The sequence below is a fragment of the Microtus ochrogaster genome, linkage group LG7_11 (genome assembly GCF_000317375.1).
Source record: "Microtus ochrogaster isolate Prairie Vole_2 linkage group LG7_11, MicOch1.0, whole genome shotgun sequence".
NCBI lineage: Eukaryota > Metazoa > Chordata > Mammalia > Rodentia > Cricetidae > Microtus > Microtus ochrogaster.
In genome coordinates, this window is record NC_022032.1 from 4,530,091 (window position 1) to 4,543,330 (window position 13,240).

At 48.0% G+C, this 13,240-nt stretch overlaps 1 protein-coding gene across 4 annotated transcripts in view; it reads left to right on the forward strand.

Annotated features, from left to right (window-relative positions):
- Nucleotides 1–1,059: 1,059 nt before the first annotated feature.
- Nucleotides 1,060–13,240, forward strand: part of Erlin2 (ER lipid raft associated 2) — an 18,886-nt gene continuing 6,705 nt past the window's right edge. Inside the window, exons 1-10 of one of the 4 annotated variants that reach the window (XM_013352036.2) lie at nucleotides 1,060–1,079; nucleotides 2,345–2,466; nucleotides 5,275–5,356; nucleotides 6,373–6,419; nucleotides 6,852–6,913; nucleotides 7,049–7,174; nucleotides 10,495–10,568; nucleotides 10,705–10,763; nucleotides 11,337–11,428; nucleotides 12,426–12,515. In XM_013352036.2, the coding sequence (XP_013207490.1) occupies nucleotides 2,360–2,466; nucleotides 5,275–5,356; nucleotides 6,373–6,419; nucleotides 6,852–6,913; nucleotides 7,049–7,174; nucleotides 10,495–10,568; nucleotides 10,705–10,763; nucleotides 11,337–11,428; nucleotides 12,426–12,515 (739 nt within the window). In that variant the 5' untranslated portion in view covers nucleotides 1,060–1,079; nucleotides 2,345–2,359. Of the gene's footprint in view, nucleotides 1,080–1,225; nucleotides 1,322–1,366; nucleotides 1,599–2,344; nucleotides 2,467–5,274; nucleotides 5,357–6,372; nucleotides 6,420–6,851; nucleotides 6,914–7,048; nucleotides 7,175–10,494; nucleotides 10,569–10,704; nucleotides 10,764–11,336; nucleotides 11,429–12,425; nucleotides 12,516–13,240 lie in introns of those variants that run through there. The other 3 variants (XM_005362474.2, XR_003378299.1, XM_013352035.2) reach the window with 3 other exon arrangements.

Sequence of the window (13,240 nt, forward strand, 5' to 3'; positions counted from 1 at the left end):
ATGGGGAGTTAGCCGGTTCCCTCACGGACAGAATGGGGAGTTAGCCGGTTCCCTCAGACAAGCTGCTTTTGAAACTACAGGGTCTGCTGTCAGCCTTTGCAGCCACTGGGTAGCTAGGGTTGGGGGCTTTCTTCTGCTGTCCCCAAACATCCGGTTTCCCAGAACTTTGAACTCCGTTTTAGGGCCTTGACTTTGGGAGAGGTGCTTTCCTCTCCTGAGCCCTAAAATCCTCTAACACGGACAAGGAGCCATCTACTGTATAGAAAAGTTGTTCCGTTTAAGAAAAGCTAGTATTAAAGTGGGCAGTTCCTGGCCTACAAACAAAATGACTTCAGTGGCTGGTACAGTAATTTCCCACTAAGGAAGGAGTTTGGGGACAGAGTAGGGCTACAAAGTCCTCGGTTCCATGCCCAGAACAAAATAGGAGAAAAGACTCGATTTGAACTTCCCAATACCACCCTGCTTTAGGGTGACGGTAGGTGGCAGCCTTAGACTAGGAGGCATGAAGTCTTGATTCTCTTCCTGGTCCATTATGTTCCTGGGTGCGTTTGGCAGATACAAGCTCACCATGGCAGGTTGTTAACCAAGGCATGGAGCCCCAAGTATTAAGGAAATGCAAAGGAAGCTTTCAATGACTGTGGTTGGCCTCGGCCCTCAGAGAATTCAGATTTCGTTCATTAAAATCGGGGCAATAATTCCTTGTTAATTACTTCATGTTGCTGTGAGGACCTCAAGGCTAAACAAAGCTCTCAGCAAAGTATAAAGAGCAGCTTAGAGTAGGACTGGTGACTAGCGACGTCATAATCTGCACGTTTCAAAGTTTTTTCATTTTTTCATTCCGCTGGCTGGTGCAGTAGGAAAGCAGCAAGCAGGGGACGAAAGCTGCCTCGCGCTGGTACCTGTTCCGGAAGAAGAAAAAAAGAAAGAAAATAAATCCAGCTCGACCTGAACCTAAGGATAATTCCTAGGCATCTCGAAAGTCAGAACCTCGGAAGGTGACACCAGAGTCGTGGTGTGGGGAACCCACTCTCCCTGCGCTGGGCACCTGCACAGCGGGCAGCCTCAGACCCGCCATCCAGGTTCGCCTGCAGCCGCCGGGTCGGCTCGCGGTCGCCCCCTGGCGGCACCGTCGAGCACTGCCATTCGCCTCGCGGGGGCGGGGCAGGAGGGCGAGCCCAGGGGTAGGGGCGGGGTTTTTGCGCGACTTGATGGCGTCATCGAGGCGCCGGGCCCGGAAGGAAGTAGCGTGCTGAGGGGTGTGCCGGTTTCTGCGGTTGCACGGGGGTTCAGACGTGTACGGAGCGCCTGGAGGGACAGCCTGGTACGCAGCCCCCGCCCCTCAGTGCACGCTGGGCCTCGCTGCGGCTCGGGGATGGAGCTGGCCCTGGCGCGGCTCCGGAGCTCAGGCTCCCGCTGTCGAGAGAACCCCCGTTTGTACAGTCTCCTGCCCACGGGTCCTTACGCGAGTGGAGCGGAAGCTCTCGGACGCGCCTGTCTCGCGGAGGAGGGCGGGCAGAGGGCGCGAGGTGGGGCGGGGTGGCGGTGAGGGCATTTGCAGAGAGGACGCTCCTGCAGCTCGGTAGCTGGAGGCCGCCACGGTAAAAATAAGTTAGACCTGAGAGTTGGCATCCGCGCCCTGGGCCCACGTGCCGGTCCGTCACCCTAGTTTTTCCAGACTCTCCGTCGCATCTCGGTACCTGGATGTTTGGGACCCTCCAAGAGTCCAGAGTATCCCAACCTGAGGCACTCCCAGTTTCCTGTCCGCGCTGGACTTGGGAGCAAAGATTACACGAGAGTTTTGATAAGAGATCCGTCCTTTTTCGGTCCAGAGGAATAACTGGGAAGGTGGACGGCAGGCCAGAGACTCCTACCTCGGAGTTCAACTGCCTGCTGTCTCTCTCCCCAGAGTCCCATGGGAAATGACTGATAGTTTCCTTCGAAATAGCAGGCAATTAGAAGTAGGAGGCGCTGGCCAGAAACACAGCCACAGCTGCCTGTCATCTGACATCCTCTGTAATTTAAGCCAACCCGCGGCAGCTGCCTTTTTTCCCTCACTTATAAGTGGCTCTGGCAACAACACGTTAATGAAGAGAAGGCTGTGTTTTGAGCTCTGCCCGATTGGCACCGGATCTATATCCCTTAGGTGGGGCAGTATCTGGACCTAGTTCCTCTTCGCTGCAGTGGGCATTTTACTTCCACAGTTAAGGGATGGGATGTTGGTCCGGCCGGCGTTGTGTTTGTTCTACAACAGGCCACCTGTTCATCACTTTCCATGAGCCTCTCTCAGTGGCACAGCCTCTCTCCTGTATGTCAGGCCACACATTGTCCCTTGTCTCATCTGCAGGATATCAGTTCACTGATGGCTCAGTTGGGAGCAGTTGTGGCTGTGGCTTGCAGTTTCTTCTGCGCATCTCTCTTCTCAGCTGTGCACAAGATAGAAGAGGGACATATTGGAGTGTATTACAGGTAAGGCAGAGACAGGTGGCTGCTTTCCCGTCACCGGCTAGCAGATCCTGCTAAATCCGTATACGTTGTTAAATAGGGGAACCCAGCCGGGCGGTGGTGGCGCACGCCTTTAATCCCAGCACTCGGGAGGCAGAGGCAGGCGGATCTCTGTGAGTTCGAGACCAGCCTGGTCTACAAGAGCTAGTTCCAGGACAGGCTCCAAAGCCACAGAGAAACCCTGTCTCGAAAAAAACCAAAAAAAATAAAAATAGAAAAATAAAATAAATAGGGGAACCCTTTTCAGGTGCAGTTTCTAAGTCAGTGGCCATGAGTGAGGGCACGCGCGCGCATGCGTGTGTGTGTGTGTGTGTTTATTTAAACTTAACGTTGTCTCTAGTATGTGATGCTGATAGTGTATTTATAGGATTAAAGGCAGAGAGCTGAGGGAATCACTGCTCTGTCAAGGGCATCTCTGGGATACTGTTGTTTCTTGCATCACTTGAAGACTCTTGACTCCTCGCACCAGGCTACCTCTCCAAAAGCTGACAGTCCCAGTTCTTGATGACAGCTTGTGAAGTGTCACTTGAGAGAGACTGGTTTTTGTGTTGTTGTTGGGTCTGGGGTTTTTTTTGTTGTTGTTTTGTTTTGTTTTTGTTTTGTTTTTTTAGTTTTGTAGCCCTGGCTGTCCTAGAACTCACTCTGTAGACCAGGCTGGCCTTGAACTCAGAGATCCACCTGCCTCTGCCACCCAAGTGCTGGGATTAGGGGCATGCGCCACTGGGCCTGGCTTGAAAGACTGTTTTAAAGTGAAATTTCAAGAAAGTGTAAAGGCTCTGCAGGCTGATTGCCACCAATCAGGGAAGCTTTGGGAGAGCCACTCTTTTAAATACTTGTTTACTTTCCAGGGACTTCTTTGACCAAGGTTTTTGTTTTAGGTTTTAGAAGAAGGATTTGCTTGACTGATAGTTTGGTTTGTGGTGCTGAGGATCGAACAGTGTGTTGAGCTGTTGCTCTACCACTGAACTACACCCCCAGCCCTTGCTGTAAGCCTTTATGACACCACCCCCTTTTTGAGACAGGGTCGCACTGTGTAGATCTGAAAGGCTATGTGTAGACCATGTTGACTTGAACTCACAGAGATCCACCTGCCCCTGCTTCCCAAGTGCTGGGATTAAAGGCATGCATCAACATGCCTTCTTTTTCATATGGGTCTTATGTCATGCTTTCTTTCGGAACACAAGCTCTAAAATGCTCGTTGAATTGGAGTTGTAGCTCAGTGGAAGCACTTCTGACATACTCAAGACCCCTAATTAAAAACAACAATAATAAAAAGGTTTAAACCTTTGTTGAGTTCCCACTTGTTTAGTAATTTATCTCTGCCATCTGCTTTCATGTCCCCTGTAGTAATAGGTGAGGCAGGGCTGCGTCCCCAGAACCCCGGCCGCACCCCGGCCGCCTCTGGCTAGCTTTACCCAAAATAATTACACGGACACTGTTATTCATTTAATCACTGCTTTTAATTTTGTCACTCATATACAACTTGATCAGAAATATATATGTCAAAAGATATTTATTTAATATATATTGAAAGGACTTAAAAATTGCTGTTGAACCAAGTATGATGGCTGAACATCTATAATTCCACCCCTTCGTTGGGCGAGGGCTGAGGCAAGAAGATTACTATGAGTTTTAGGCCATCCTGGGTCTCATAGCAAGCACTGCACAATCAGGGCTATGTAGCACGATCTGTCTCAAAATTAGTGAGATCATGTGTGAGTCCTCAGATGCTTCTGGAACATGGTCAGGAAAGGCAAGCGAATTACCCTCTTGCTCTACGCTGGACTAAAACTTTAGTTAAGATCCTCTCCCTTAGTTGGGCGGTGGTGGTGCACGCCTTTAATCCCAGCACTTGGGAGGCAGAGGCAGGCGGATCTCTGTGAGTTCGAGACCAGCCTGGCTTACAAGAGTTAGTTCCAGGACAGGCTCCAAAACCACAGAGAAACCCTGTCTCGAAAAAAACCAAAAAAAAAAGATCCTCTCCCTTCCTCTGCTAATTAAATCTCACTTGACTTCTCTATCATGGAGTCCATCACTTTGTATTAAAGTATGCTTACGGAGCAGGGTGTAACTTGTGACAAAACAGTACTTGACTAGAATGTGTGATGCCCTGGATTCAACCCTAGCACTGCCAGAAAAATGATTCTTTTAATTGTCTTTGTCACTGGCCTCCCAACAGTAATGCTGCTGGTTGATAACTGTGTTCCTGGGTCTCACATGTTGGTGATTGCCACAGGCTCGGCAGCTGTGACAGACTTGCCTCCCATCCTGTGTGCAGCCGGGGATTCTGCTGTCTTTGTCTTGCTTCCTCTCTATCATTACTTCTCAGATGGAAAAAGTATAATGGGTTTTGTTTTCCCATCAGGCTCCCTAGAATGTACAAATTGAGACAGAAGGAAGAAAGGGAGAGGGGGTGGACATGTCATTGGCATGTGTCACTTACAGTATATTTTTATAGGAGCATAGAGATAATTAGCCCATAAGTATTGATCTAAGGCAGTGGTTCTCAACCTTCCTAATGCTATGACCCTTAATATAGTTCCTCATGTTATGGTGACCCCCAACCATAAAATTATTTAATTGCGATTTCATAGCTGTAATTTTACTACCATTATGAGTTGTAACATAAATATCTGGTTTTTGAGGATTTTAGGTAACCCCTGTGAAATGGTTGTTCAACAATCCCCCCCAAAGGAGTCATGGCCCACAGGTTGAGAATCACTGACTGAAGGGATCCTGGGATATTGAACCTCCTCTCTCCCTCCTCTACAGAGGTGGTGCCCTGCTGACCTCCACCAGTGGCCCCGGTTTCCATCTCATGCTCCCATTCATCACATCCTATAAGTCTGTGCAGGTACATGCGCTTGTGTCACGGTGTGGTTGGCTCTCTACAGGCTCGGGTTGTTACCTAATACACGCTTTGAAATCATTTAGCTGTTAGATGAATAAAATGCCTTTTCAGAGGCTTAAGTAAGGATCTCTCACACACACATGCCGGGCAGGGGGGCTCTTATAATGTTACTTGATGATTGAAATAGCTGAATGGAGCCACTGCCTTGCCTTAACCTCTCAACCCCAAGTGGAAATTATTCCCTCAACTTTGAAGTGGGCCTAAAGAAGAATTTGTTATAAATATTTAGAAGAAAAGTCAAGTATGTGTGTTTAGTAAATCACAGGTTACCATGACAGATTGAAATAAAAGATGGAAATTTGCTTGTACTTGTTTGAACTTCAAAAATGTGAACAATAGTTGTGTGGGGAGGGAAGCTGGTTGGGTGAGGGCCAAGGCCATGGAAAATAGGAGTAAGGCTAGTTGAAGCCGGCCCCCTCCTAGCTGAGGTAAACTAAGTGTCTCTACAGTATATCCAACAAAGAAAACTCAGCCACCCCAGAAAGGGGTTGGGGATGTCACAAAGAGACAGAGACAAGGACAGAGGCAGCTTACACCAAGATGTGTGCTCAGTTCCCGGAAGGAAAGAGTGAGAGGGGGCGGGAGGTGATTAGCCCGGCAGAGTGTACCCACCTTCCCGTTAGTCTTGCCTTTGCCTTGCTCTGTGGACCTCACAGTAATGCTAGCAGGGACTGTATTCTGAAACCAATGTGAAGGGAGTCGGCTGCTTCAGCACTAGTGAAATGCGCTCTTCGGGCTCCAAACTCAGTCGTTTCTTCATGCTCCTGCCCGTTCATGTGTACTTCACAGACATGGACAAGATTCAGCCGGTCAAGGGGTTAGGTGGGATAGTCATGTTTAGCAAGGACAAAGCTTAGTCCAAACTAGCAGTCAATTACAAAGACTTTGAGGCTTCCAAATAGTAGGTTGCTCTCTGTCACTGCCCGTTTCACATTGTTTCATGTTTCCTCTGTCTCCAGACCACTCTCCAGACAGACGAAGTGAAGAACGTACCATGTGGGACCAGGTAAGGTACCAGGAGTGAAGCTGAGGAGCCCAGCAAGTAAGAGGGAGGATGGCCTGGCGGCTGCAGTGACAAACAATATGGAGGATAGTGAAGGAAAGGCAGTGCCTGACGGGCGTGCTGGTGAAGCCAGGATGAGAGACAAACTTCCAGACACCCAGTGCACTCTGAAGCCTATTAGTCCTCTTTATTCCTTTCCATGTGGTCCTTTTGATCAGAAGATAGGAGCTACCCTTTCCCTCCTGACGCTGCAAAGGGTTTGGAGTCTTGTGGAGGTTATAGGCTCCGCACATCTGCTCAGAGGTGTGAACTGCCTCACAGTCCATGAACACTGAGATCCTGTTCTTCTGGTCATATGTCTTAAGCCGTATCCTTAGGGAATTTCCCCAGATTCCAGAGCTCTGGTAACATCTTTGTCACGTCTCCCTCCGATAGTGGTGGTGTGATGATCTACTTTGACAGAATTGAAGTGGTGAACTTCCTGGTCCCGAATGCAGGTATGTCTTCTAGCCTATCCAGCATGCTCACACCATCTGTGGGTCACACAAGCACTGAGAAGTGAGGAAGGCGAGAGTTTGGAGAGGTTTGCAGTCTTGGGTCTTTCTTACGCTGAGCCCTCCCCCTCCTCCCAGTGTATGACATAGTGAAGAACTACACTGCCGACTACGACAAGGCCCTCATCTTCAACAAGATCCATCATGAGCTCAACCAGTTCTGCAGTGTGCACACGCTTCAGGAGGTCTACATCGAGCTGTTTGGTAAGAGGGTGGTATCATCAGGGCGGCTCCACCCCTTCTCTGAGGCATGTCAGCCTTCAGCAGCCCTCTGTCTGTCTGCTTCTGAGCTACCACGCCACAGAATGGGGAGTACACAGGCGCCAGTCACCAAGAGAGTTCCAGATAATATTGAGAACAGCCAAACATGGTGGCCCATACCTGTAATCCTCACACTCAGGAGTCTGAGACAGGTGAAAAACAAGTTCAGGGCCAGCCTGGGCTACAAAGTAAAACTTTTCCTAAATAAATAAACCCCCCAAAAGAAAAAATATGATGTTATAAACAAGGGAAAGATCCTTGGAGTAGTCAGACATAGCACTGCAGTAAGAGTGTGATGAAAAGTCCCGGCTGGTCTGAGCAGAGGCCTGGAGCAGACTGCCCCAGGAATACTGTTCTAAAATGAGAATGCACTCGTTTTTAGAAGAATCTGACAAGGCCATGTAGCGTAACATACTCATTTTAAAATAAGTATGCTGAGGCCAAGAGCAGTAGAGTGAGAGAGCTGTTGCTAGTTGACGACAGAACTGAGGCCAGGCCCTCCTCCCTGCTGTCCCGTGAGTGCTCTTCCCACTGAGTGTAGGCGCCAGGGGTGTGCGGTGAGAATGTTGGGTTCCCGAAGTCTACATAGCTCCAGGACAATCAAGGCTACATAGTGAGACCCTGGCTCAAAATAATAATAAAAACAATCAAATGGTTAGTTGTTTTACACTTTTACTCTGAGATTTAGGAAATCATTCAAATCACTTTCAATTTTTCTGTAGTAGATAATGAACCTAAATTCACTTTAAGAGTTTGTACTCTTTTGTTGGTTTCCGATTGATTTTATTTTCAAAAAAACTGAAAAATTTACTGTATCTTTTTATGTCACGCCAGTAGAATTTAATGAAATATTAATTTTATAGTCATCGTTTTAGGACTTGTACCTTGTCAAGGCATATGAAACATCAAAAGACAAAGGATCTCTAATGTCCCCAGAAGGAAATTAAGATACATCGTTTCATATTTGAAAACTGTTGCTGTTCAAACAGATACACGTGGTGCTTACTAAACTGTTGCTTCTGTACAGTGGAGCTGGGAATGAGTGTTTGCCTTGTAACTCTTTTCTTTGGGGTTGGTGTCCTAGTTTTCTTTCTGTTACTGTGATGAGACACCATGGCCAAAAACAACTTGGAGAGGAAAGGGTTTATTTGGCTTACACTTCCACATCAAGGCCATCCATCACTGCGGGAAGTCAGAGCGGGAACTTGGAGAGGAAGACACTGAAGCAGAGGTCACGGAAGAATGCTGCCTACTGCCTGGCTCTCCGTGCTGCGCTCAGCTTGCATTTTAAACAGCCCAGGGTGGCATAGCGCAGAGTGATCAAGAAAGTGCCCCGTAACCTTCCCATGAGTTAGTCTGAGGGAACAGTTCTTCAGTTGAGGTTCCCTTTTCCCAGTTGTCTCTAGTTTGTGTCATAAGAATCAAAATAAGTAATCAGGTGTTTTTTTTTCTTTCTCTATCGTGTGTGTGTGTGTGTGTGTGTGTGTGTGTGTGTGTGTGTGTGTGTGTTGCTAGATGGAATTCAGGGCCCGCCTTATGCATGCCCAGGAGTGCTCTGCCACTGTTTCACTTCCCTACCCCATCCCCAAACTGGAAACTTCACATGTTGGGTGCTAGCTAGCTTCCATAGGCTTCAGTTTGAGCATCTTTAAAGGAAAGGAGACTCACTGTTCCTCAGAAGCTGCCGCTTGGGCACAGCTGACTAACTCAGATGGCAGCTCACGAGAACAGTGGTGATTGTGCTCGGATATCCTAGCCTGGCTCTGCTGACTCTTCTTCCAGGATCTCAGGGAGATCTAGGAAGAAAAGGTCCAGGCCCCAGAGGCTGCTTTAATGTACTGTCCATGGAGTGGGATCAGTGGCAGCCTTTCCCACACTTGCCTGTCAAACAACACATTTGAATTCCAGACTAGGAAGCAGAACCAAAGCAAATTTATGAAAAGACATGAACTGGGCTGGGAGATGGCTTGGTAAAGCGCTTGCCTCAGACGTGTAAGGGTCTGAGATTGATCCCAGAACCTAGAACACATGGAGGTAATAACACGGAGGACTGGCAGGAGGAAGCCTGGGCCTCTCTGGCCAGCCAGTCTAGCCTAATCGGCGAGCTGAAGACCACTGAGAGATCTTGTCGCAAAGAAAGTCGGTAGTGTCCTGAGAATGGCTCCATGGTGTTCCCCTGACCTTGCACACATACACACAGCCACGTGAACAGACAGCAAACATTAGACAAAAGGATGAGCTGATGTTCAGAACAGGAAATTTCATTTTCTCCTTGTGTTCATAGGACTCATAATGGAAGCAATGTGAGGTTCTCCTGGGTTTTGTTTTGTTTTCTTTTCTTGTGTGTATGCACATGCACCTGCATTTGTATAACCAAATGAGTGGGTGCCGTGTGTGGTGGAGGGGAAGTGTCTGCAGAGGCCAGAGAGTAAGTCAGATCCTTTGGAACTGGAGTCACAGATGTATGCATGTGGCACATGGGGCTGGTAACTGAACTTGGGTCATCTGGAAGAGCAGCAAGTCATGTTTGTTTTTTCTATGGGGTCTTACGCTGTAACTCAGGCTGGCTCGGAACTCACTGTGTAACCCAGACTGGTCTCAAATTTATGACCCTCCTGCTTCAGCCTCTCTAATGCTGGAGTTATACACATGAGCCCTGCTCCCATACCTCCAAATTAATCCCGGATTTGATAATATCTTTAATACTGCAGCAAGTGTTTTTGTTTTAGCCACTGAGCCATCTCTCAGCCCCTTGTTTTGTTTTTTGACTAATAAAATTACTAGATTTAGTAACCACCTTTTGATGAGAAGACCTCATAGTGTAGCCCAGGCCAGCCCTGTGGTCCTTCTTCAGTTTCCCAGGTGCTGGGTAACAGGCATGTGCTTCCATGCTGAGGTTGCTTCTTTTCTGAAAACCTGACATAGCCATTCTATCCTCCTCCGAGAAACCATGGGTCTGCCAGTTGGGAAAGGCTGCTCAAGGAATATTTCAAAATTGTTTTTGTTTCTTAAGCTCAGACACCCTGGAAGATCTGGCTAGTGTTTTAAACAATGAAGGGGCTTTATTTTGAAGCCAAAATGAGAGGTTCCGCTTAGCTCTCCTTTCACGGAGGACCACTCCAGGGTCTCAGCTGGGTTCCCGTGTGTTAGGTACAGTGTTTGGAAAGGGGAGTCAGTGGGCCATTGCTTTTGCTTGTGCTTTCCCCACATTCTTCTCTTACCTAGACAGTAAACAGCTCCCTTTGTGTCTTTCTTGATTCCAGATCAAATTGATGAAAACCTCAAGTTAGCTTTGCAACAGGACCTGACTTCCATGGCCCCGGGTCTTGTTATCCAGGTAAGCATTGCCTCAGTGGGGAGTGCTTACATTGGACCCTGCGTCTTCTCTCCTAAGGGACACTAAGAGCCAGATGACCCTCACGTCCCTGACCATTGCCATTCTCCCTTCAGTTGCTATTTGTGTCCTTCTCCAGGCTGTACGAGTGACAAAGCCCAATATTCCCGAGGCAATCCGCAGGAACTATGAGTTGATGTGAGTATGCCTGTGCCTAAGCTGTCCCCCATAAGCTCCCCCTAACCATCCCCAAGCGGCAAACTCTGAGCTTTCCCTCCCTTGAGCATTTGTTAGTCTGTTGTACTACAAGGTTGGGCAGGTGTGTCAGCACTTGGGGCCACAGCGGAGCCCTGGAGAGCAGCAATGCTTTTAAAATGTGAGAGAATCATAGCAGAAGTGGAGATAACCGGGACAGATGATAAGCTTGCTGGCAGGTCTGTTTCCTTAAAGTGGAATATGTTTCTCTTTTATTTTACTTTGATCGAGGCCTTGAGTGTCCAGGCTAACCTCAAGCTAAGCTTGAGACTAAGCTCTCCCTCTGCCTCAGCTTTCCGAGTAGCTGGGACTACAAGCATACACCTAGGCATTGTGTTTTATTTCTCACAAAAGAAAGCCTTAGAATAGATGAGTAAAGGCTGAGCCACTGAACAGCCTTGGGCAGGAGAACAAAGACACCCTAGTGCGCCGCTCCTCAGCCAGATGGGTTTGGAGCACTCAAGGTCTCTAGAAGCTACTAGGACAGCCTCACAGCTGTGTGTGTCTTCCTTCCAGGGAAAGCGAGAAGACGAAGCTTCTCATTGCTGCCCAGAAACAGAAGGTGGTGGAAAAGGAGGCAGAAACAGAGAGGAAGAAGGCCCTCATTGGTCCGCACATGGTTCTCTAATCCTCCTTCAGGGGAAGAAGGGTTGGGGATGATGGGATGGTATAAGGACGGCCAGGGCATGCTTAGGTCCTCCAGAGTGCTTCCAGTATGCTGGGGTGGTGTTCATATCCCCAGGAGCCCAGTGGAAATGGTCGGGCGGTGAATGTAGGTAGTGAGTCTTGAGATTTTCATATGGGAAGTAATGCAATTGTCATATCACCACCAGAGGAAAGTGCTGTCATTTGCCTGGACTTTTCTGTTTGGTTGGCTTTTAACTCTTATTTTGTGTGGTGTGTGTGTGTGTGTGTGTGTGAGAGAGAGAGAAAGAGAGAGAGAGAGAGATTGCTGTAAGTAGGAGCTCGTATGCCATGGCACAGCGTGTGTGTGTGTGTGTGTGTTGTGCCTGGCAAGCACTTTTACCCACTTGGCTACCTGCCGCGATCATGTGACAAATAAGAGGGTGCACTGGAGCTCTCTGCTCCAGATCTCTGGTCACAGCAATCAGCTGAGCTGTTTCCTGACATGAGTGTCAGGTGAAACCCATGTAAAGGGTTGGCTGGGGAGAGAAGTTAGGTTCTTCCCGGACGCATGCTTTTCTCCTGGGTCATCATCTCCCGTTAGTGTTTGACGCTGATATTGTTCTCCTGTGCTCACTGGGCCATTCGTCTCTCAGGTGTGCCTATTGCCGCTGCCCTCTGTGAACTTGGCTTTGTGAGCATGCCCATTCAGGTATTAAGGCCCTCAGTCAATCAAGGTTTTCTGGTTTTACATTTACTCTCTGTACGAGTGTATGGGCACATGCATGCCATGGTTGCTTATGTGGAGGCCAGCAGACAACCTGTGGGAATCAGCTCTCTCCTTCCACCACGTGGCTCCTGGGGTTGAACTTGCATCAGCAGACTTGGCAGCAGGCACACTTAACCCACTGAGCCATCTCACTGCCCTAGCCAGCTTTTGACATGCCACCGCTAAATCGTTTCTCAATTTCATTTACTCAGAGGCAGAGAAAGTGGCTCAGGTTGCAGAAATCACCTATGGGCAGAAAGTGATGGAAAAGGAGACAGAGAAGAAGATTTCAGAAATTGAAGGTGAGTTGTGTGATGTTGTGCCTGACGGAGCACGGGGTAGACATGATGCCGTGCCTGACGGAGCACGGTGACTGAGTCACTTCCTGTTCTCTTCGATCTATCTATATTCTGAGTGTTATAATATTTCAGAAATACTATCTCTCTTCTGCTTAGACCCGGGTTTAGAACTTGGAACTGGCCCTGCACGGTAAGCAGATTTTCACAGAACATTCACTCAGCGAGTGTTAGTCATGTCAGGTATTCGCCAGGCATTTTGTTAGGAGGGATGGCTGTGTATAGTGTTTGCTGTACACCTGAGAACCTTCATGGTGGAAAGAACCAACTCCTGAAAGTTGTCATCTGACCTCTGTATGCTCACCGTGCCCTGCCTGTACTCACACAAATAAATACATGTTTATAAGTAGGTAATCAAATAGGAGTAAGAGCAAGGGTATCAGTCCGGGCATACTAACATATTCTATAGTCTCAGCTCTTGGGGTAAAAGCAGAATGGGGTAGTGAGTCAGAGGATATCCTGGGCTACAGAGTAAGAATGTCTCAAAAAAAAAAAAAAAAAAAAAGAAGAAAGAAAGAAAGAAAGAAAGAAAGAAAGAAAGAAAGAAAGAAAGAAAAAGAAAAAAGAATGTTCCAATAGCAGACATCTCTGAGAATTGGGCATTAACTTTGACACTGGGCTCAAATAGCAGCTCTACTCTAAAGTCCTCTTGAGGCAGGCATGGTGATGCA